The 23,867-nt window shown below is 40.4% G+C and overlaps 1 protein-coding gene across 8 annotated transcripts in view; it reads left to right on the top strand.

The window, feature by feature from the left end:
• Positions 1 to 1,624: 1,624 nt before the first annotated feature.
• The window catches only part of ANO5 (anoctamin 5), a 65,299-nt gene continuing 43,056 nt past the window's right edge, over positions 1,625 to 23,867 (top strand). For 5 of the 8 annotated variants that reach the window (XM_081164159.1, XM_081164160.1, XM_081164161.1 and 2 more), the window contains exons 1-3: positions 1,625 to 1,936; positions 19,207 to 19,277; positions 22,268 to 22,315. In XM_081164159.1, the coding sequence (XP_081020285.1) occupies positions 1,879 to 1,936; positions 19,207 to 19,277; positions 22,268 to 22,315 (177 nt within the window). In that variant the 5' untranslated portion in view covers positions 1,625 to 1,878. The remainder of the gene's footprint in view (positions 1,937 to 19,206; positions 19,278 to 22,267; positions 22,316 to 23,867) is intronic. The other 3 variants (XM_081164164.1, XM_081164165.1, XM_081164166.1) reach the window with 1 other exon arrangement.

The following is a 23,867-nucleotide window of genomic DNA, read 5'->3' on the forward strand; positions in this document are numbered from 1 at the left end:
TTCAGGGTCCAGATAGGTTCATATGGAGAGAGGTGGTCCTATAAAATGGAACAGGTATGTGAACAAGTGAGTAATTTTATAGGTGATTTAATATACAGTATTATAAATCATTTTGTAGACTACTTGGGACAATCCAACATACACATGTGTTGCTGCTGCATACATGTGCTGATAATACCAAGGCCATAACAGTTGTTGGCATCTGTCTGTCTTGGGAGACAATGGAGGAGTGTACATTTGGGGGTGAGGTCAAACTGTTGGACGGTTGCAGTGTCTGCTGTAGAGACCAATGTGGGGAAGACATTAATAGAAATTTACTATATGTCAAGTGGACTTCACTGGAATTTATTCGACTTAAGAAATTACTGTGATAGTACTTCCTCTCCCCTTCTTATTCATGATTAGATCATTTTATTGTTTGAAACCATGCACAAATTATTCTGGCTCTCTTGTTAAATGCATCCAAAACTTTTATTACTGAACTAGCTTGCTATATACCGTAATTGTATCCCCATAAAACTTATAAAAGTGTTGAACCAGTGATGGAAATGCAGCTTCAGGGTGGAGGCAAATTCTGAGGGGAGGGGGACTGTAAAGAGGGGGGAAAGGAGATGCAGATCCTTTCTTTTTCTTTTTCTTATCCTTTCCCAGGATAGCACACATGGTCCTCACATATTCTGACTGGTGTGAGAAAACTGAATCAGGGGCATCATGCCTCTGAATACTAGTTGCTGGAAATCATGGGAAAGAAGAGGGCTTTTGTGTTCATTTCCAGCTTGGTTTCCCACAGTGATCTGATTGGCCACTCTGAGAAGAGGATGCTGGACAAGACGGTCTTGGGCCTGATCCAGCAGGGCTTTTATGTTCTTATGGTGACTTTCCTCTCTCTCCCTCTCCACTTTTTTGAAATTGACAGCCTCCTGTTTGTGATGTTGGTAACAGGATAACAGAATTGTAAGGGATCCCAAGGGTCATCTAGTCTAACCCCCTGCAATGCAGGAACCTCAAGTTGATCATTCATGACAGATGGTTGGTGGTTGGGGAAACCCAGCCAGATGGGCAGAGTATAACTATTATAACTATTATTATTAATAGTTTCTTTGTAACTTTCATCCATTGCTTTGGGTCCTACTCTCGGAACAGGAGAAAACAAGCTTGCTCCATCTGGCCTTTGAAATATTTGAAGATAGCCGTAAAAATAAAAATATAATAGCACTCAAGTGGAAGTGAAAAATATTCGCCTTTGTGAAAGAGGAGGGGGTGGAGGACGGGTGACTATACTCTTGAGAATGCCTCTTTCCTAATGCAGCACGTGGGTGTGAGCTTGCTCAGAGAGAAGAGAACATAATCAGCATCAGCACCGAAAGACTCAACAGGAAAAGGGTGTGGAGCTCGAGAGAGTGAGAGAGCGCAAGGAGCAAAGCCTCGGCGCCTCCCCCCTCCCCCGTGACGCAATCCGCAGGAGTAACCCGAGTCCGAACCTTGGCAGCGCGCGCAGACCCCGACTCGCGCATTCTCGCCCCCTCCCTTTCCTCCCCTGCTCAGCTTTCAGGGCCGCACGAGGCGCCTCCCCTTGAAGCAATTTAACCTCCCCCCCCATCTCCGCGCGCGCGCCCTCCCTCCCTCCCACCAGTTCCTTGAGCTCTGCCGGCGAACACTAATTAGGTCGTCCGCTGCCCCTCTGGGATTCCAGGGCGAAGAGATAAGCGGTGGGCGGGCGAGGGTGGAGAGAGCGCGCGAGAGAGGAAAGGCTGGGGGCGGCGCGCTCGCGCTCTGCCCGCCCGCCCGCCTCCCCCCCCCCCTTCTTCCCACACACTGGCTCTCTCTAGCGGGCAAGGCTGCTTGGCTAGCCTGCGCGCCCGCCTCTCCCGAGCAGCCATGAACCGAGTGGGTAAGAAGGATGAGACCCTCATCGAGATGGGTCTGGCCAATGACGGTGAGTAAAGCCACCGGGAGGGAAGCGGGGCGCGGGGGGGGGGGAAGGTCTTGGTCGCTCGCCAGTTTGCCGGGGGGAAAACTTCCCTTTCTCCACTCCGGCTCCTGAGGCGGCGCTTGGGCCAGTGCCTGGGAATCCCGGGGCTTCCCTTGCCCCGCTCGCGCTCCCTGTCCGGTGCTGAAGGCGCAGCTTCTCCCCCACCCACCCCGAGACCGACAAAACCGGGCCGGGTGCCGCTGGGAGGTGGAGGATCCCGGCCTGGTTCTTGGCGGGCGGGCGGGGCTGGCCGCGGCTGTTCATTCCGCCGCCCGGTGTTTGGCTGAAATGCGTCGCCTCAGGCTCACTTTTTCCATGTGGGCACCTGCGGTGTGGGGAGGAAGGGTGAGCCCGGAGAAAAAGGCGCGCCTCGGGTGGGCGAGAAGGAGCGAGGTTAGCGGAATTCCCAGGCGGCCGTGCAAGGAGGGAGGGCGGCTCCCGCCTTTCCTCAAAGGGAAGCGGCTCCACAGTCCACTCCGGCTCCAGAGGCCTCTTCAAGCCGTTCCCAGGGGTTGAACCAAACCGAAAGGCTCTGTCGCCAGTTGATTTCTACGGGAGGGTCCTTCCTTCAGCAGATCATAGGACGGCCGCATTATACGCCTATATCACCCAAAGCTTTGACCAGAAACATGGGAAGGTGCGGTGTTTTGCATCTGGCACCGTTGGGGAAAGGTGAGAGAGTGAGGCCTTGTTGAGATCATGGGGCTCCCAAGACTGTTCCAACTGCCAATTCACCAGGCTGCATCAGAGGTAATGAAACTAAAGCTGATGGCCATTATTGAACTTTCCCCTTCTTAAAAAAAAAGGTGGAACGTCCAGACCAGACCATGCCAAGGCCTTCATATCATTTTCTGAAAGCTGTTATTATTACACCAGAATCTGCCAACCTTTTTGGACCAGCAGACACATTTCAAAGTTCTATGGGTGCCATTCATTTCCATGCGCTGCTCTGGTTCTCCAGAAGCGGCTTAGTCATGCTGGCTACATGACCCGGAAGCTGTACCCTGGCTCCCTCGGCAAATAAAGCGAGATGAACGGCGCAACCCCAGAGTCGGTCACGACTGGACCTAATGGTCAGGGGTCCCTTTACCTTTACCTTTATGGGTGCCATTCTTAAAGTGGCTGCCATAGGGAGCATGGCATAACACAAAATAATAGCTGCTCCCTTCCCTCCATTCTTGCTGTGGGCAGTCATATATGTCCTGCTGGCCCTGATTGTGCAGATCACACCCACCCACTGAACACACTCACGCTAAGAACAGGGAGCATGCCCCTGTACCAGGAAAAATATACAAGCTGGCCACACACACAGCACATACATATAGACCGCAGACACACATGCATAACTCTATCTCTCTCTCACACATTTCCCACTCTGCCCAGGTGTATGTCTCTCAGTCACACAGAGAGCATAGTTGAGAACCCTCACACACACATTCAGAAAAGGCCCTTCATGAGTGAAGGAAGTGCCTACCATTGCAAAAATAAAATAAAATATCTCCCCCTGCAAAATGCAAGAACTAGTGATTTTGCAAAAATACCTTAGGGCCACCTAGTTTGGTGATCTCTGTTCTAAACAAAAATAAAATAAAGGTGGCCCATAAGGAAAAAATAACAGCTTATCTTAAGGCAATACTTTGAGCAAGCCAGCCAAAATATCCCAAAATAGTGTGCAAGCTTTTGAGTTGAAAGTTTGCACACTGGTTTTGGCATTTGGGTTAGCCTAACACAGGTATTGCCCTAATATGGATTATACTATTTGTTAGCTTTGCAAATGAACTTATTTTCCTGCAGCGTTTTGAGCATTGCATTGTAATTTAAAAGAAATGGCTCAGCTCTGTGAAATTGAGAGCCTCTTCAAAACATGATTTGGTTCTCACAAGGCCATCTTTGTTAAACACAGCACATAACCTGTGAAAAGTAGACCTGTAAAGGAGAAGAAATAGAGGCAAAAAACATTTTCATACATGACCCTAAAAGCACCTTTGACATGACTGACCCAGCATGAGAAAGAAACCTGCTTCATTACGAAGCTATAGATGAAGGCAGGAGTTGGTTTCCCAGTGGTGCAACAATAGAGGACATATGAGCAAATTGTCTTTCACCGATACTAAGCTTTGGGCCTTTTTACTACAAAAGTTTTAAACACAAGTTAGAAAGTAGGGGTCTGGATGTTACTCGCCTTCTACATGCTGTAAAACAACTCCCAGTAGTGACTGGTATGGTATAGCTTGGAGACACCCTCCTGACACCAGTGCTTGGATGGACAGGGCAGGATAGTGATGACATTGGGTGTTTGTGGCCACTGATGGAGTCTGTCACAGCCCAACCTTGATACCACCCAGCCCTGCCCCGGTAAGCTGCAGTGATGCCAGCACTGGAGAGGAAGCTCAGCTCCACTCTACCAGATGCTATGATTATTTGCCTGGTAGTTCTTGCCTCCATTATATGCAAATTGGAAATTATGTCACTGCCTTTGAACTGATACTTTCAGGACTTTCACCTCAAGGTGAAATGGAATGGATACTATAGCTAAGCTAGACATGGCACTGGGGAATGGATGCAGGTCCTTCCCAAGGCTAGAGGGCACCTTTGCCTCCTCCCCAAACAACTCTGGTAGCTTCAGGAGGGAAATGAAAATAATAGCACCTCCTGCAGGTACTTCTTTAGTGCTTTGCTGTTGAGCTCTGGACTGGTTGCTGCCACCACCTGTTCCTTCCTTGGCTTCAGCCTCCCCCAATCCTCATATGCTTGCCTGGCTGGGTTGCAGTGACAATGGAGGGTGGCATCATTCAGCAAAGCAACAAAGAACAATGCTGCTGCAGGTACCATCTTCGTTACCCCAGAGTGGTGACAAAGAAGAGAATAGGATAGTATGCCTGGCAGGTCATTCTGTAGGCTAGGCTAAAAGATGGAAATAACGAAATTGGCTGGGGTGAGGAAGGAGAAAAACTGAGTGTGGAAGTGGAAAGCCGTGTTGTTTTGTTGTTGTTTGGTGGTAGCTATGGCAACCGGGTCATAGCAGTAGAGAAGTGAATAATGTATTTTTGTATGTGTGAAGTTCTGGTGTGTGTATGTGTATACTACTAGTCAACTTAAAAAATGACAGTAAAATCTAGGGTTGGGGGAGGGAACGCATCATCCCTTCTTTCAAGATACTTAGTTTTCATTCCCTTTTATAAGATAGATCAAGTGAACCAACATAATGTGAAGGTCAGAGTGTGGTGTTATCATCATGCTGGAAAACATTATTTTGTAAATTAAATACTGCCTAAAATAGACTTACTAAGCACTTTCATAATGACTTCCAAGTTGGAGTATTTTTCTCGTAAGTGTCTGAGATGAAGTTATTGCTATGACTAAGCTAAAGTGAATATTTACAAAGTGCATAGTTTATGCCATTCCCAAAGCAGTTACTAAGCCAGGAAAAAATCCATTGCATCATTTTTTGCCTAGCATCTTTCCCCCATCATTACTTAATCATTAAAGGAACCCATTATTAAAGTATAATGCAAGCTAGAAATGTACTAATGTTCACTGGTTCCATTCCAACCACCAACACACTGAACTTTCTGTCTCAGTGGCCTTTGACTTCAAAGTTTTTTAAAGCATTCCATAGCATCCCAGACTGTGTTTGGGATAGGTGTCATCTTTGAATAAAACTGAAGTCAGAGTTCTAGCAGCTCTGACATCCTGTCTTTTGTAATAGCCAGCATACTTCATGTGTGATTTTTCTGTCGTGTACACTTACACACAACACTTGCACATACACATAATCACTTACATGCAGGTGTGTTCTCTCAGTCATGCACTGCACAGAAGTATAAGTTCCCCTCTGTTAGGTAGTGAAAGAATGAAGCAGACAAGGCACTCTTGTGGAAACTGAGACCATGAGTGGTATTCAATTAAATAGTTTCACTAGAGCAATGACTTTTAGTTGTGCAATGGAGCTTATTCGCTCCCTGTGCAACCCCTATTTTTTTCTGGGGGCTCCCACAATCTTCTAGAACAGATTTATGGGGCACGCACAGGATGCATGGGGAGAGGAGAAGGCAAAGGGGTTCAAATTCTCAGTCATGTGTCTTTGTGCTAGTGGAACACTTCAGTTGACTATGCTAATTTCCAGGAAAAGCCTGGAAAGGCAGACCTCAATCACATACCTTAAAAACTGATATAGTGTGAGCCTGAAAGCAATTGAAAAGAGCAAAGTAATAAGGGCCTCAAGGAGGTTTTCAGCAAAGTGAGCAAATGATTCCTCTACTCCCTATCTACTCTTCCCCCACTTCTAGCTTTCATTCTACTGTCAACTTCCTAGGTCCAAAGTCACCCCCTTCCCTAACTTATTCATCCATTGCCTCTTGCCTTGCCTCCAAAGATGCCCTGGAATGCTGTTTTACCTGCTTCTTATATCTCTTTAAGGCTAGGAGATATGGCTATACTTCAATAGCTTTCTGATTCCTTCAAGGCCCAGAAATGCGGCTATAAAAGTTCCACAGAAGTCATATTCCGAGCAGAGACCATTGAAGGGCCAGGATAAACAATCACAAAATAGGTCTCATGGTTCTGCATTGTGAAAGCAGTGGTTGAAATTAGCCAGATGCCAGGCTCACTTTGCACCTGGTTTTTGACCACTTGCAACCAAGTGAAGATGCCTGGGTGCCAGGATGGTGCCTGACATCTCCACCATCTGGAGGTGCATGCCTGAGGATCATTGGCTTGTTTTCACATAATAATACCCCATCCTGTAGAATTCTATCAGCTATATTTCAAATGCACAAATCGGAATGAATTTCTGGAACCAAAATGCTTTTTCTGTGCAGCCTACACAGGTTCAGTCACCTTTAAGGAAAAAAAGGTGGTCGGAAAAGGCCAATATATTCGTGGACTGGACCTGGATCAAGTGACTTTTCTTCTTTAAGTTCTCAAAGTTCTTAACTAGCCACATAGTCAATCCATCATTTGAAAAATAATATTTTAGAGCTCTTTTACCCAAAAATGGCAATTAGACATTCCATTTTCGTGACTGTAACCTTGGTTTAAGGAGCCACTTGGTACCTAGCTTATATATCTGAGTTTGTAACACTGCGTGTTGCTATCACTTCCTGTCCCATTTATTTGCATCAAAGGCACCATACAGCTCTTCTAACCAAAAAGTCTTATAACATGAAGGGCGTCCTCTGTTTTCATTTTTAGCTGTATACATAATAAATTTGTACCAATCAGTTGCAAAAGAATCTTTATGCTTTGAACCCTGTAACATTTTTATTTTATTAGTCACTTTTTCCATTAGTGCTTTTTATCGTACTTTATTGTACCAGTTTGTCAAAGAAGCACCCTCTGATTTTTTCCAGTATCTTTTTATTATCAGCCTGGCTGCTAGTAAAAGATGACTTATTAGGGGTTGGAAATGTAAGTTAATGCTGTCTCCCATAGCAAAAAATTGAGCAAGGTTAGCTCTGGACATTTCAAGGTGTTTTGTCCAATAACTGCTTTTATTTCAACAAATACTTCCTCACAGAATCGAACCATTCTCACACACCCCTCCACACACCCCATAATATGTTGATTCAAGCATAATGCTCTGCAGCCTCTCCAGCAGCTTGGTCAATGTCAGGAAGTAATATGAGCCAAATGTATAGGTGTGAGATTGCATTTTTACAATGTTTTAAGTGCTACCTCTTCTGTTGAGGCCAAGGCAGATTTCAAAACAAATTTCCCCCATGTTGAGGTCCAGTCATCTCTACTGATAGTAATCTGTCAGCTTCCCACATCTGCCTTAGACCATCACCTATATCTGTATCTATTAAGATTAGCATGCTGTACAGTCTAGACACACTCAACCCTGTTCTGTCATTTTGGGGAGAGTCCAACAATAGCACAAAAGGGGTAAGGTCTCTCAATGCCTGTTCTTTGATGTGGATTTGGCACATGAAATTTCCAGTTTGGTACCATGTCAACCAACCCTATATATTATTATGATGTCATCATCCAGTGGGCATTATGAAAAGGGGGGAAAAACAGGAACCTGGAACAGACAAGTTTCCACTGACTACTATTCCTTCAAATAAACAGTACTGCTTCCATGTTATTCAAAATACATGTTTGTTCTGCTGTAGAAAAATACTGAGTTTTAGAACTGAGTCAGTCTGTCAGTATTCTAGTCTGAAGGAAATGTATTTGCATCTGGATTAGTTTTGTGAAAACGGGAACATATTTAAGGCACTGGCATTATATATATTGAAGTCTGTTTTACCCTACCCATACAAATTTGAGAATGAGGTCTTTAGTTCATGGACACAATGTTGATGTAAAATCATTAGTTCTAAAGTAGCAACTTCCTACAGGAAAAGGGGAGGGAAACTTTTGTTGCTAGTTCTGACCAAATATAGCCTTGCTGTGGCGCTGACTCACATCAAGTAGAAGTGCACATTCACTGTTAAGCCTTTTGGGCAAGGTTTTCAGTTGCAGTGAATGAAACTGAGTCAGGGACATCTCAGCCTTATGGTACAGATGATTTTAGGATTAGTGCAGATATTAGATCAAAAACTTGGTAGCTGTGCTCTTTGCCTGTGTTTTGAAAGCTAGTGCAGGGACATGGTGAGGACAGACAAATAATCTGAGTGATTTTGTTCTAAAGAAGAAGAAGAAGAGTTTGGATTTGATATCCCACCTTTCACTCCCTTTAAGGAGTCTCAAAGCGGCTAACATTCTCCTTTCCCTTCCTCCCCCACAACAAACACTCTGTGAAGTGAGTGGGGCTGAGAGACTTCAAAGAAGTGTGACTGGCCCAAGGTCACCCAGCAGCTGCATGTGGAGGAGCGGAGACACAAACTCGGTGTACCCGGTTACTAGTGTAACCAGCCCAAACACTATTTATATTTATCTGTATAATTGTTTTCTTGCCAAATGCAAGTTGGGAAACATGCATTTGTCCAGATAATCTCTCATTCAGTCAGATCTTAGTTTTGTTTTGTCTCAAGTTTCTGGTTTCTTCTTCTTCATTTTATTGAGCAGCTTAAAATTTTATTTTTTGCATTTTCAATTTTACAAACAGAATAAAAAAACCCTACAAACATAAAATCCTCTTTGACTTACCTCCCCACCTTCATGGATCTTCATATAATAATTTTCCCCTCTGCATCTCTTCCGTAGCTCTATTTTTATAAATCCTTTATTACTCCATAGTTCGAATTTTTACACTTAAGTTTTCTGTCAATCCTACCAGTGTGTGTAATTGTTTACAGTATTTTTAAAAATAAATAATAAACTTACCCCATTCTTTATTAAAGTCAGTCTCTTCCTGGTTTCTAATTATTCCTGTGTTTTGCCATCTCAGAATAATTCATCAGTTTTATCTACCACTCTTCCTTGGTCAGAGTTGTGCCATCTTTCCATCTCTGGGCTAACATCATCCATGCAGCCATGGTTGCATGTATGAATAATTTTGTCTGGTCCTTCAGGATCTCTGGACCTAAAATACCTAAAAGAAGAGCTTCTGGGGTTTTTTACAAAACATTATTTTCAGCATTTTTTCCAATTCGTTATTTATCATTTTCCAGAAGTCTATTATCATCTTACATGACCACCACATGTGATAAAACGTGCCCTCTTTCTCTTTACATTTCCAGCATGTTTTAGACTTTGATTTATACATTTTAGCTGATTTACTAGGAGTTAAGTACCAACGATACATACATCATTTTCATATAGTTTTCTTTCGAACAGGCTGTCAATTTTAATCCTATTGTCCATAATCTCTCCCATGCTGCTAATTTAATATTATAACCAAAATCCTTCGCCTAGTGAATCATAATCGATTTGACCTATTCATCTTTTGTTTGCCAGTCTAATAAAAGTTTATACATTTTAGAAATTAACTTAGTTTTATTTTCTAACAGTTCCCTTTCAAACTGGGAGGTTTTGTTTTTATCCATCTTAAACAGTTCATTCAAGTTGGTGATATTGCAACCAATCGATTACTAATTCTCTTATGTCTTATGGGGCTTACTTGGGGGGGGGGGTGCATGCCACCTTCGTGCTTCCCCCAAGGCTCTCATGACAAGCTCCCCATTCATGGAGAAAATCCACTGCTCATCATCCACTGCCATTCCACAGTAATCCAGAAGTCCAAGTTTCTGGTTTATTGTTTTATCCAAACTAATGTTCTTGCAGATGAGCCAGAGCAATTACAATTTCAGTTGCAATTATGACATACCTATATTGGCACCACCATATAGGTTTTGAAATTATCCATGATAATATTGTGAGCTATGAAGGCTCTAGCTGTGCTCTAGTTGAGCAATATTGAAGCAATATTTTTAAAATTCATGGATGAGCTCCAGCCCTTAAGCAATAATAAAAAGCACTCTCATCTCACAAGCATACTTGGGGGAATCTAAAGAGATGCAGAAGTACAATTCCCCTCCCCCCTCCATATAGCTATAGATAGACCATAAGGAGAAACTCCTCCTCCCTCCCAAACCCAGTGAGGACAGAGCATTCCCAATAGCCATGGAACACCGAGTCATTGAAAAATAAAATGGCCGTGGGAGGGGGGAATAGAATCAGCCTGACTCTCTGAAAGTGGCCTGTAAAGAGGAGGGTGTGGCCTCAGCTTCAAAGGCTTCAAATTTTCACTGATCAGCTGACATGCATGCAGGAGAGAGAGAGCAGGCTAGGAGTGCAGAGGGGGACAGGAGGCAAAGAATGGAAGGTAGGCATAAGCCATAGCCATAATTACTAATGTTTTATAGATTTTATTTTTGTACAAGTTCAGAGTGTTTCACATATAATCTATTTCCACACTGGGCTTTTACTGTGAAATAGTCAACTGTTTTCATTCATTTTTACAGAGCATTAGCTTGGTATTGTCAACAAAATGCCCTGCTCCTATATTTCCCCTGCTTAACTTCCTTCCCTGCCCCCATGTTCAGAAATTATGCCCCCTTTAACACTGTATTGAATTTCCCTAGGGATAGATGTTTTATGGTGCAACTGTTGGAGCCAGCTGGTCTTTCGTAGCTTGCTGTAGCCATTTCCTTTCATACGCTTTGTCTCTTTTCTAACAATCATTTCTATCGTTTTCACCACCCCCTTTCCAAATATTATTGCCTTCATATCTATTTCTTTTACCCAGCCCCAAATTGCAGCAGAAGGCATATACTTATTGCGAGTGCAGCAAATGGGGCGGGAGCATCTGACTTTTCACCTGCACTGTGGTCCATGTAACATTCCCAGAAATTTGGGACTGGGGAAAGGGGAACTACCCACATGGATGCAGAATATTTCTTGGATTCCATAAGTCTGGAAACAGAGTTGCTATTTCATTTGCAGCTTTAAGTAGACCAGGAATGATTGGGTGCTGCTGATTGTCCACATCTGGAAGCACTGATAGTATCTCTGGGGCTAACTGTTATTTATATACTAATGCATATAACAGCCCTGTAGCCATATGTAGGGGCAGAAAGGAAGCATTGATGGATGCTTTCCTTCTACCTCAGAAATAGATGGATGCTTTCCTTCTACCTCAGAAATAGCTTGTTTTAATGGGGGAAACTGTTGTTCACTACAGTGGTATCTTGGGTTACAGACGCTTCAGGTTACAGACTCTGCTAACCCAGAAATAGTACCTCTGGTTAAAAAAAATTTCTTCAGGATGAGAACAAAAATCACTCAGCAGCAGAAGTGGGAGGCCCCATTAGCTAAAGTAGTGCTTCAGGTTAAGAACAGCTTCAGGTTAAGAACGGACCTCCGGAATGAATTAAGTTCTTAACCCAAGGTACCACTGTATTTGGAATAGAGAAATGGCAAGCAGAAAAGAGTAAGATGCATTCCAATTACTTCTCTAGTTTTTTCTTTTCTTTTTTAAGAAAGGGCCATGGCTGTGTGTGTGTGTGTGTGTGTTTGAACCTTGGTCCCCCCAGTCCTAGACCAATACTTTAACCATATTTTTAAAAATGTTCAAATCAGCTATAATGTAAAGAATAAAATCCAAAAATCAACAATAAACATACAGTCAAACCTCACTTGTTGAATGTAATGCAGCTTCCAAAATGTTCGACAGCCAAGGCATGGCTTCTGATTGGTTGCAAGAGCTTATTGCACTCAAGCGGAAGTCATGTTGGACGTTTGGCTTCTGAAAAATGTTCGAAAACCAGAGCATTTACTTCCGAGTTTTCAGCATTCAGGAGCCGAAATGTTCAAAAATGGAACTGTTCAACAACCAAGGTTTGACTGTACCACTATAAACTTAACAAACGGGTTAAAAATCATCAAAGTCCCTTGGGATAGCATGGAATCAAAAGCCAAAGTTTTTAAAGCCTTTATTAAAATAATGCGGAGCAGGTCAGTCCCTCCTCATGACTTGAAGTCATTTTACAGCTCTCCTTGGAGCAACATATTCATATGGTATTCATATCTCACACACTGAAAAAATCTGGAGCCGGGTCTGATTAGACGAAGAGAGTTCTCAAGGGTGTTAGGGTGTCAGGATTGTTTGCCTGTAACGTGTAGCTAACCCCTCAATACTCCTCCTAACAACACTGAGAGATCGGATAGTATGTGTATTCCCAGACCAGTACTTAGGAAAATGTATTTTCAGTTTGTTGAGCATCTCTCGTGAAATAATTAACGTTCTCTTGGGATGATGACTAAACAAGGATGACCTTGTTTTTTTATGCATATGATGTCTCTAGCTCACAACCACAAATCTCCACATGTACATGGTGAAGATGTCAAATAAAGAAACAGTTAACAACTTTCCTATCAAGTGACCAAGACGAAGGAATGACCCAGTTAGGGATCTGATTAGCTATTGCACACGGCTTTTAAATTGTCCCAAAAGAAGGGACTATTCCTACCCTGTTTTGTCATCATTTGTTACAGAACATAAAAACAAAAACAAACTCAGTTTTGAAACAAGAATATTAACTGTGGAGTTTGAAAAGACAGAGGTCATTTGTCAATTTTTTTGGCTGTTCCACTTTCATTGATACTATAACAGCTGCTTAAACATTGTGACAGACATTGTTTAAATACGTTTGTCACTTAGGCATAGGCTGTATATGAAGAACATATCACTCTGATGACAATAGATGTCAACACCAGACGTATTTAACATTTGTAAGTATACCCTACTGTACACAGTATTCAACAATACAATTGTCATTATACACTACTTCAGCATAATCATAGCACTTCATATACATTATCTCACTAACTTTTACAACTATCCTGTAGTTTAGGTCAGAAATACTGTAACCATATTTGTGATTAGCGACTCAATTTGAGAGATAAAACCTTGTGCAAGGCCTGCTAGTAGAGGGGAGATTTGAATTGGTTTATATCATAGAGTGCTAGCCATTATTTTACAAACTGATGTCATTCATAATCTTGGAAACTATAGCAAGACCTGCTCTCACAATTCACTTGCAAATGGCAAGGAATTAAAGTGCTTTTATATTTTCAATCAATATTTTGCTAGAAGTGGTGCATGCTGCAGAGTTGCTATAAGGGGAAACAAGGTCAAGGCTGTAAAGCACACTTAAAATAATAAACAATTCAGTATTACTTTTTTTACTGTATATGAAATATTTGTGATCTATAATAATTAAAGTAACTAATGCAAAGACATAATGCAAGGTGGTGAAGACATAGTTGCAAGAGATGCTACTACAATAAATACTGGATTGAACCTTCCTTTACCCTTTGAGGACTTAAACTTTCACTGAAATCTGAAAGGGACAGTCTGGCTGTCTGGTCTGGAATTTGTGTATATTCTTACACTTTGCAGCCTTTGAAATACTAGCTTCTTTGGCTTTCTTATACATATTTAGAGTTACTGGCTGAAAACAGATACAGTTGAATAAATTAATTCCCACTAGTCTCAGGTTGCCATTTTATGGATTGTATCACTCCACTTGCAAAAAGCTTTTTGATCCAATGGATACTTAAAGGTAAAGGGACCCCTGACCATTAGGTCCAGTCGTGACCGACTCCGGGGTTGCAGCGCTCATCTCGCTTTATTGGCCGAGGGAGCCGGCGTCGTCCGCAGACAGCTTCTGGGTCATGTGGCCAGCATGACTAAGCTGCTTCTGGCGAACCAGAGCAGCGCACGGAAACGCCGTTTACCTTCCCGCTGGAGCGGTACCTATTTATCTACTTGCACTTTGTGCTTTCGAGCTGCTAGGTTGGCAGGAGCAAGGACCAAGCAACGGGAGCTCACCCCGTCGCGGGGATTCGAACTGCTGACCTTCTGATCGGCAAGTCCTAGTCTCTGTGGTTTAACCCACAGTGCCACCCGCATCACTAATGGATACTTCCATTAGTGTAAAGAGGAGGAATGGTTTTTGGTAATTCTTTTTCCCTCTGAAGCCCTATGTACCCAGCCAATCTGCTAAAGAAGTGTGATGGACCTTTGCAACAAAGTGGTAGGTTGTGCAAAGAAATGCAGTACATAGCAAAGTGGGAATCTGTGAATATCACCTCTCCCCACCCCATTTCACCTCATGAGCACAAAGAAGCATGATATTTAAAGAAATCACATGCTTATTTTGTTATCTGAAATTCTTGATGGGGTCAGTATTTTCTTCTTGTTATCTATTGCTGATAAAATAGTTGCAGAGAACACACTCTCCAGAAGCCACAATACTTTAGGTGTGGTCCAGTTTTATAGCTTGACATTCCAAGTGATGATATAGCTTCTCTCAACAGGATTTTTGTGATACCTAGGGATTTTTAGAACGACCAAGAATGTGGCGAGATGGCAAATGCCCCTGCGGCATGAAAATGCTTGGTGGGGCACATACTAAAAAGCACCTCTGCTAAATTTAACTTCTTTGGGCCTCTAATTTTTCCATAGCTTTACTTTGAAATTACACAGTGAAATGTGGTTTGCTATCCAAAGACTTCTTCTTAACTATAAGTTAGGATATGTGAAAGACCAGACTTAGCATCTTTGGAGCAAGCCTGACATGTATTGTGCTGACAATTACAAACTGAAAATGGATACTTAGAAGAAGAAAAAGACCTTTGCAAGGCCACAGTAAAGCCAGCAGCCAGCTCTTACTTTATTTTGAGTGTAACCCGAAACTATAATATGAGTGAAAGATTAAACATTTGCTACAAGGATCTATGGATTTACACTTTTGAAAGTTTCAAAACTGTATTGCATTAGATACAGTAACTCATTATCTCATTTTTATCCTGCTTGGTCCCCAAGATTATCTCAGATAGAATTTTCAAATTCATTTTGTTTATTTTATTTTGTTTTGTTTAATTTTTTATTGGTTTTTACACAGCATAACATCCTTTTAAACATCATTTCAAAGTTTTTGGCTATCACAGCCTAAGACTTCCTTCAACCTCGACTGATGGTTTTCTAAAGCCTTTCTAATTATGCAATTTGTTACTATAATTATTGCTATAAACTCAAATTTCCAATACATCTATTCTTAATTCTTTTCACAATAATTTATATATCACTCCTTACAAAACTTCTTTTAACCCTACAAGCGATGTCAATTGATTACAATTGCTTTCCAAATATATCAAAAACTTATTCCATTCCTTTAGGAAAGTCTGGTCCTGAATTTCCCCTGTTAGTCTCGCCATCTCTCTTGCTACTCTTCTTTAGTTGGTATTTCTTCTTGTTTCTATCTTTGGGCTAATAGTATCCTTGCTGCAGTTATCACATAAAAACATTTTTTTTATCATTCTTATGAATTTCTGTATCCACCATACCCAACAGAAGGGCTTCTGGTTTTTTAACAAATGTGTATTTCAGCATTTTTTAATCTCATTATAAATCATTTCCTAGAAGTCCTTCACTTTCTTGCATTCTCACCACATATGGTAAAAGGTACCCTCTTTTTCTTTACATTTCTAGCATTTATTAACTGTTTTATACATTTTAGCTAATTTCGCTGGTGTTATATACCACCATTTTGTTTATTTTAAAGTAGCTTGCATATATCAAGAATTTTGAAACACACAAAAATTTAAATTGTGCAGAAGAAGAGGCATCAGCAAAAATCACCTCCCCTCTTCTTGCATTAGTGGATACTTCTGTTGCTTCAGCAGTGCTTCTGTGTGCACAAGATTCCACACAGTATGTTGAACTAGGAGAGGATATTAAGAGATTTGCTCTGAATCAGGATGTTGAAAACCAAATGAGGAACAGGAACAAATATCAAGCAAAGAGATACAGTGACTAAATCAGAAATTGGAGAAACAGAGGGCACTTAAACCATATCCACATGACAGAACTTCTGCTGGGATGATCTATTTGAAAGCCTCTCACCTCATGTTTTGGCCTGAGGAAAGACTTTAATTATGCAAGTCTTTGTCACTAACAAGGGGAACCAAAGGACAAACCAAACCAAAGTTGGGTTCAAATGTGGCTCAGCAAACAAGTTTGAGTGCTTCCTGCACTCAATTGGAAGCTGCAGAAGTCGCATCAAGACATTTGGTTTCCAAAAAACGTTCGCAAACCGGAACACTCACTTCCAGGTTTGCAGGGTTCGCGAGCTGATTTGTTCAGGAGCCAAGCCATTTGACAACCAAGGTACCACTGTACTCAGATTCATCCAGTTTAGAGTGTTCATTACACTCAAAGGCAGGGAGGTCTGTAGGTACAGAACAACATGTTCAGAGCAACAGAATGATACAAGTCTCTTGGTAGAGCTGGTTTGAATCAGATTTATTATGTGTTCTCTCCAGGCAGTTTTAATTCCTTTGCTACAAAGTAGATTTCATTCTGCTTTAGGAACACAAATCATTTCTTTAAGGATTTGTTCTGCAACAGATATTGCACAATGGAAACTCAATTCCTTTGTGCTATGTCTGTTCCTTGCGTTTTGACATTGCATAGGCACCTTTGCTGTACACGTTTCAGTGCCTGCTTAAAACATTTTTGTTCAGGCAAGCCTATCCAGACATGTTAACATGTTTAATATAAACTGTTTTTGTTGATAATTACAATATTTCTTGTAAACCACATAGCGGTTTCACTATAGCCAAGTGAAATGTAAAGTTTCTTAAATAAAGTGAGTATGTGCTAGAGAGAGTGCTTGCTGGTTAGTGTATGTACCTCAATATGTTTCAGACACATTTCAAAGGAAATTTAATTGAGTTTCCCCCTCCTTTCTATCTAATGAGATGTAGCTGTAAGTCAAGAAGATATTAAGTTTCTTCTTTAGCCAAATTTAATATTTTTTTAGTGTTTCACAGACTGACTTCACAGAATTGCCTTCCATATAAATGGGCTTAAGACAAAAGCCTAAGCATGAGTTCACACATGCATATTTGGTAGTTGGTGACGGAAGCATCAAGTGTAGGTTGCATGTGAGAATTAGAATCAGTTCCACGTGATGGTACTTCAAAGGCAGTTTACACAATGACTCAACAAGGTATGCAAATAACATTGCATGTTCAACATACAACGTTCAATTTACATATACTACTAGATTCATGAATACAAGCTCAGCATAGTGGAATAAAAAAATTCAAAGCTGCCATTCTAAGCACACTTGGGGGGTGGATTATTGTGAAATAATTTGGGCTCATAAATGAATGGTCTATGATCCAAAGCTGTTTGGACTCTCCACTGTGCACATAAAGCTCTTCTTTATGTAAAATTTATGGAAATTTTGAAGCCATGGAAAACAACCAGTTTTGCAAAAGGAGGAAGTTCCAAAGAACAGGTCTGAGTTTCTCCATTGATTTCAGTAGAAAGAGAATTTCTTTGTTAAACTGAGCAGGAAACTCCTAGTAGGTGGGGGTCTTGATGCATATTTTAAAGCTTTCATGACCATATGAAATAGGTAAATTGTGGTCAGTGTTTCATACTGGTATGCAAGAAGTTCATTGAATACTAGACATAGATGTTTCAATTGTTTTCTTTCTCACTGGCAAACAGTTAAATGAACAGCAGCAAGGTATAAGGATATAAAATATTCTCATTTATATTATCACTTTTGAAAGATTATTTACCTCATGTAAATTATATAATCTGATATCAGGGCATCAGCTGGCATCATTAAAAACCATTTGTTAGACATTGTATGCTTGCAGGTAAAATAAACAGCTCTTATTGAGCTCAGAACAAAGTGTGAACAGAGAAAAGCCCATTTACAAGAAAGTTCTTCATGTGAATTCCTGCATTGCTGTTAGTTATTAGGATGCATGTTGTTCTGTGGCTGTTCTTCATGTAATGATTCAGAGGTACAAACTTTATGTAGGGAACAAGTGTGGCCAGAATACAGGATAATCTTTGCTTGAAGGTTCATTTTTGTACATTTTCAGTGTACAAAAGACAAGATCTCATTGCTTGGAGAAGCACAAAAAAAGTATTCTTCATTGAATCTTTAACAATGAAAGGCCAGTTGCATTTTCAGGAAATGGTTACAAAACAAGCACAACAATGTATTTAGAGATGGTTGACATGTTAGTCTGTTGCAGCAAAAACAGCAAAAAAAATATTGTGGCACCTCAAAGACTGACCCATTTATTAAAAATATTGTGGCACCTCAAAGACTGACCCATTTATTATGGCATAAACCTTCGTGGATTATGTGGAGTGTTGAACAGAGTTGCTGGTACACATAGGTGCCAACTTTATAGGGCTGAGGTGCCTGTAGCCCCCCCAATGTCTTTTGGGATGGGGCTGAGCCACCCCTGCATCTTGAAGGGATGGAGGAGGCCAAGCCCTTCCTCACCCACCTGCCCCCTCTCCCTCCCCCCTCTCCTACCTTTGTCCTAACTTTTGCCTCAATTCAGTATGTTTGCGCAGATGTGAGGAAGGGCTGTAACTTTAGCAGAACACATGCTTTATGTGTGAAAGGTCCCTGACATCTCCAGGCAGGGGTGGAGAGCCATCACAAATCAGCTAGCTGACCAATAACTCAGTAGAAGGCAGCTTCCTATGATGCAAACACACTTGTCCTCCCTTTGCTGTACATGATGCACTACTTATTGTGGGTGATAATGGCCTCTCAGGATGTAGCTACTAAAATATGAAATCAGTATCCCAGAATTGTCTGTGTTGTTATGTGACTGCCAAGGGCACCTATCGGTTAGTACATGTGAACAGAAAGAGTAAGCCTCATTAAACTCAGAAAGCCTTAGCTCTGAGTAAACATATATAAGATTGGGCTCTAAATATTTTTTTAACTTCATTTTTTTTTAGGGAAGCATACATTTGAGGTAAATATGAATTTTATTCCTGTATTCTTTAGGTGAAGAAAGTAATGGACCTTTATTTGAAAATTTATCAAATACAGATTCAGAACTGCCTTGCAACTCTGAGGTAAGGTTTAACTGTGGGCACAGTTCGTTTTATAAAATGTGATTTTTGATACTGAAAGGGAAGTAATGCTGTGGGTAAGTGAAAACCTCATTAGATTACCATTAATCTCTCAGGGAAGGCATACACCTTAATATTTAGAAATTGGCTTCTAAGGAATCAATTATAGAATTATCAGGGGAAAGCGGAAGACAAAAAGAGAGGAATGCAGGGCCTTTGAAGTCTACAGAAGACAAGCAAAATGGAGCCAGGAAAGTTTGTTCACCCTAAATTCCATTGCGCAGCAGATTTGTGCAAGTGCCCCCTAATCTAGGACACTGCATATAGAAGCCTAGTTACATGTGTGAATTGGTTAGATGATTAAGCTGATGAATGTTACATGAAATCAAATAATGTTATGTGATTTTGATATGAGAAAGCCATCTATGCCTTGTGTTTGTATTCCCATTTGATATAATAATAAAAGTATTAATTCACAGTTCTCATCATAGTTAATGCTAGCCATTTCTTTGCATAGCTGGACAAATAGTCTAACCTAGTTCAAGGCAGCTTCCTATATTTTAATGTAAAGTGTTTTTTAACAGCCCAACTTAAACTGTATTTATCTTATATATATTTAGCGCTGTATTTATTTATTTATTACTTTAGGCTGATTACAGTGGTGCCTCGCAAGACGAAATTAATCCGTTCCGCGAGTCTCTTCGTCTTGCGGTTTTTTCGTCTTGCGAAGCACGGCTATTAGCGGCTTAGCGGCTATTAACGGCTTAGCGGCTTTAAGAAAAAGGAAACAAACTCACAAGAACTCGCAAGACGTTTCGTCTTGTGAAGCAAGCCCATAGGGAAATTCGTCTTGCGGAACGACTCAAAAAATGGAAAACTCTTTCGTCTTGCGCGTTTTTCGTCTTGCGAGGCATTCGTCTTGCGAGGTACCACTGTATTAGAAAGTCTTGATTTGATATTGGTAGCCCACTTGTTGTATACTTTGGATACTGTATGTACTTGCTCTTGTAAATATATATTCTCTTCATTACTTTAGTGAAATTGTTCAGGTTGCGAATCGCATACCTATCATAAGTTTAATGAGTTTAAACACGTGGTAGTATTTGAGGGCATATACCGGTACTATGTTGAAAGAACAATCCTTTATTCCCATACACCAGGAGAAGAGCTGTGCTTTCACTACACTGGTACAACATCTGCCATATTCTAGACTCACCATCCCAGAAAAACACTCTTCTCCAAAATAGAGTAACAGCAACCGCCACACCCCATTGTCCATAGCAGTGGAGTGAGGCAATGGTGTGGATTTGAGGTTGAGGTTGCAGAGATGTCCCCATGTTAACCAGATGTAGAAGGAGTCAATCTCTGTTCTCTCACAAAATACAAACCTGCCAGATATAATGATGTCGCAGCATCTTCCAGTGTGTGAACCACCATAGAACAAGCACGAAAAGGCCAGTGTATGTATCCCTGCACATAGAAGTTTATTTCCCTTTGTACCATAAACTGTGCATGGGTACTGTTTATTTTTAACCATAATAGCCACATATTGACAGCAATAATGCCCAATGCCATAGGGCATAGAGCTGGAAAATGAGGTGCAAGTTCAAGACACACTGTAGAGGAATGGGGAGGGCAATATGATTCTGCTCACTTTTGCAATTATATTTCAAGGCAAATGTATTTTTGCTTTATTGGGTAAAGCCTGTGTGTAAATCTGATACTAAAATTGTATTTTTTGGCTTCTGGTTGCAAAGCAAATGTAAATTCAGTAGCTGCATCGAGGCTACACATATTTATGATAAATATGGTAGCTTAATAATAAAAGGGCAGATATTTGCAACTTCAAGTGAGTTTTTTCAGCATTTTAAATTCTGATTTCTTTACAATAATTTACATGCAATGCATAGTATACAAGATGAGTTATGGATAAGCCATTACCAAAATGTTTTATGAGTATGCATTTTGAGTAATATTTATTGTGATGAATGTTCTGCTTGGCTGCCATACTTTCACATAATAAATACCTTATCCACTTTGCTTGCTGCAACAGTTACTGCCCAATATATTCTGTTGTACATCTTTATCTAATTTAAATCACTTCTTTGAATTTTTGTGCTAGATGCTCGGTGACAAACTTGAATCCAGTTTAATTTGTGGATGAATATCACCATCTGGCTTTTATTGTCTAATACTATAACTTACTCATGCACATATGCACTGGACTGAAATTAACCTAGAAAAATTTGCACATCTTGTTTCATATTCCCTATCTGTATTTGAAACTAACGCATCAAACATTTGTCTTTATATATCTTCATGCATCACCACTATACACCCTGCTCGACTGCCAGTTTAAACTCATGTTTTGAGATCACTGTTGGAAAACCTTGTCCTAAGCATTTGTTTGTTATTACATAAAATGTTAGATCATTTTTCATACCAAATTTACTCACTTCTTGAGGTATACAGCAAACTTCTAATTTACATAGTAAATTTGATTGTATTCAAGAGACCGCTAGATTATAGAAATTTCCAAAAGCTTTTAGTGACCGACAGGAAATTTATTACGATAAAAATGTAAAGAAATCTTCCTTTCCCCATCATTTCCAAATGTGGTATAAAACTCTTATCAAAACTATAGCCTTTTTCTATTTTTATTTTTTTACAGCAGAATAACCAAATATTATTAGATAGAAACTTTTATTCCTGTTCACAAACAGGAAGATAATAACCATGTAAAAGATAAATTACTGTGGTTTAAGTTTCCTCACTTTATTTCCTCACAGGAAATAAAGCTGACAGGTGGCTATGGCAGTCTATTGTTTCCTTGAGAATTAAACTGGAAATTACTCACTGCAGCTTTAAAAACACATACAAACCCTGCAAGGCTTCATGGTTACTGCTGGGTTTTTTGTTTTTTGTTTTAAGCACCCTGCAGCTTTTGCATCAACACTAATCCCATTATATTTTTCTCATGATGCCACTGGCAGGGCCTAAGTACCACTGAGACTACATTACTCATCTCTGATCTTCAAGGGGTAAGCAGCAATCAGTGGCAGTGGTTATGCATCCCTGCATGAATAGTACTGTCTCTTACTGTATGTCAAAATGCAACAACAGCAAAAAAAATATTTTCCAGTTTTCTTAAGATATTTTGGATATCCCTTCAACAATGAGTGCAATAGACTCTCCAGAACAGTGTGGAAGGTAAAATGGGAGACTGCATGAGAAATCTTCAACAATGACCCCCCCTTTCTCTTATATTAGTAGACACCTCTACTAGAACAAAAGCCATTCTGCAAATGCAATGCTGACCCTTGATTTTCTTCCTTTGAGTTACAGTATGAAGATTTCAGAAATAAGGGTAATGTCTGTTCCTGGAATGACACTTTAGAATAAGCGATTAACCTTTAGATATGGAGTCTCTGTCCATCCAAAAATAAAGCAATTATTGTCTCTGTAATTGCCTAGTGTTCTCATTTTGCTGGCATTCGTTTTAATCATTAAAATGGACAGTGGTATCAAGGACAGAGAGTACACCAAATATGAAGTGACAAATCTGCATAAAATTCCCACACAGTGCTGAAAACTGGAAAGTTTTTTTTTTTTTTTAATTTCTTGGGTTTGCTGTGGAATGAGTTGCTATTATGTGTTTGGATCTTTTCTGCTGTTTTAACAGGACTTTGGGTTTATTTTCTACCACCTTGCTCATTCATCTGTCAGTGGGAGTCTGCATGCCCCTTCTGAATAAATGGACTTTCAACACCCCCTCGTCTTGTACTGAAGCAAGCATAAATGTTGGGCAGTGGGGCGTCCCTAATGGATCATTTTGAAAAATGAAGTCCAAGAAAGTGTAATGGTTTGCTTTATTAATTACTGTAACAACATGCAGCTAGTGAAAGCAGGATAAAAATGGTATCTGTTAACATTCTTAACATGGTATCTTGCTTTTAATCCAATGAATTTTGAATGGAGTTGAGGCAGTTTGCCTTTCAGGTACACCTAGATATTCTAAGCTTCATGGACGAAATTATATGAGGTGGCCACTGACTTCTTACTATCATTGTATATTGGTGTTACTAATACTGGTGTTACTTTTCCATTTATTTATCTATCTGGTTTGTGGTGCCTGATTGATGGATCTTTATCATTATTTACTGTACTGTTCCTCTTATTCTGAGCCAAGAGAAAGTTATAACTCTGGATTTACATTTATTTATTTGACGTGCTTAAGTGAAGTAGGCCTATTTTAGTTTTTTTTCTTACCTAATAACTTCCATGAATGTTTGTCTTTTGGTATGGTTTTAATCAGTGCTTTTTTCCCTAGGGGGACGCTGGGGTACGCATACCCCTAAACATTTTGTGAATCTAAGTTTGGCCTCATTGAGGGGCAGTGTTTCAATATGTGTAGGAAAATGAGAGTACCCCTAAACTTTGTTTTTTTTAAAAAAGCACAGGTTTTAATTAATATGTTATATAATATTTTGTACAATTAAGCAATATAAAGTTTGTAATTGTGAAATATAACTCCAACACCGTGTGTTGTGAATTTGAAGATTTGAAAAAATATCTCTGTGACTTTTTACTGCT

This window comes from Podarcis bocagei (assembly GCF_964188305.1).
Source record: "Podarcis bocagei genome assembly, chromosome: 1".
In the NCBI taxonomy this organism is placed as follows: Eukaryota; Metazoa; Chordata; class Lepidosauria; order Squamata; family Lacertidae; genus Podarcis; species Podarcis bocagei.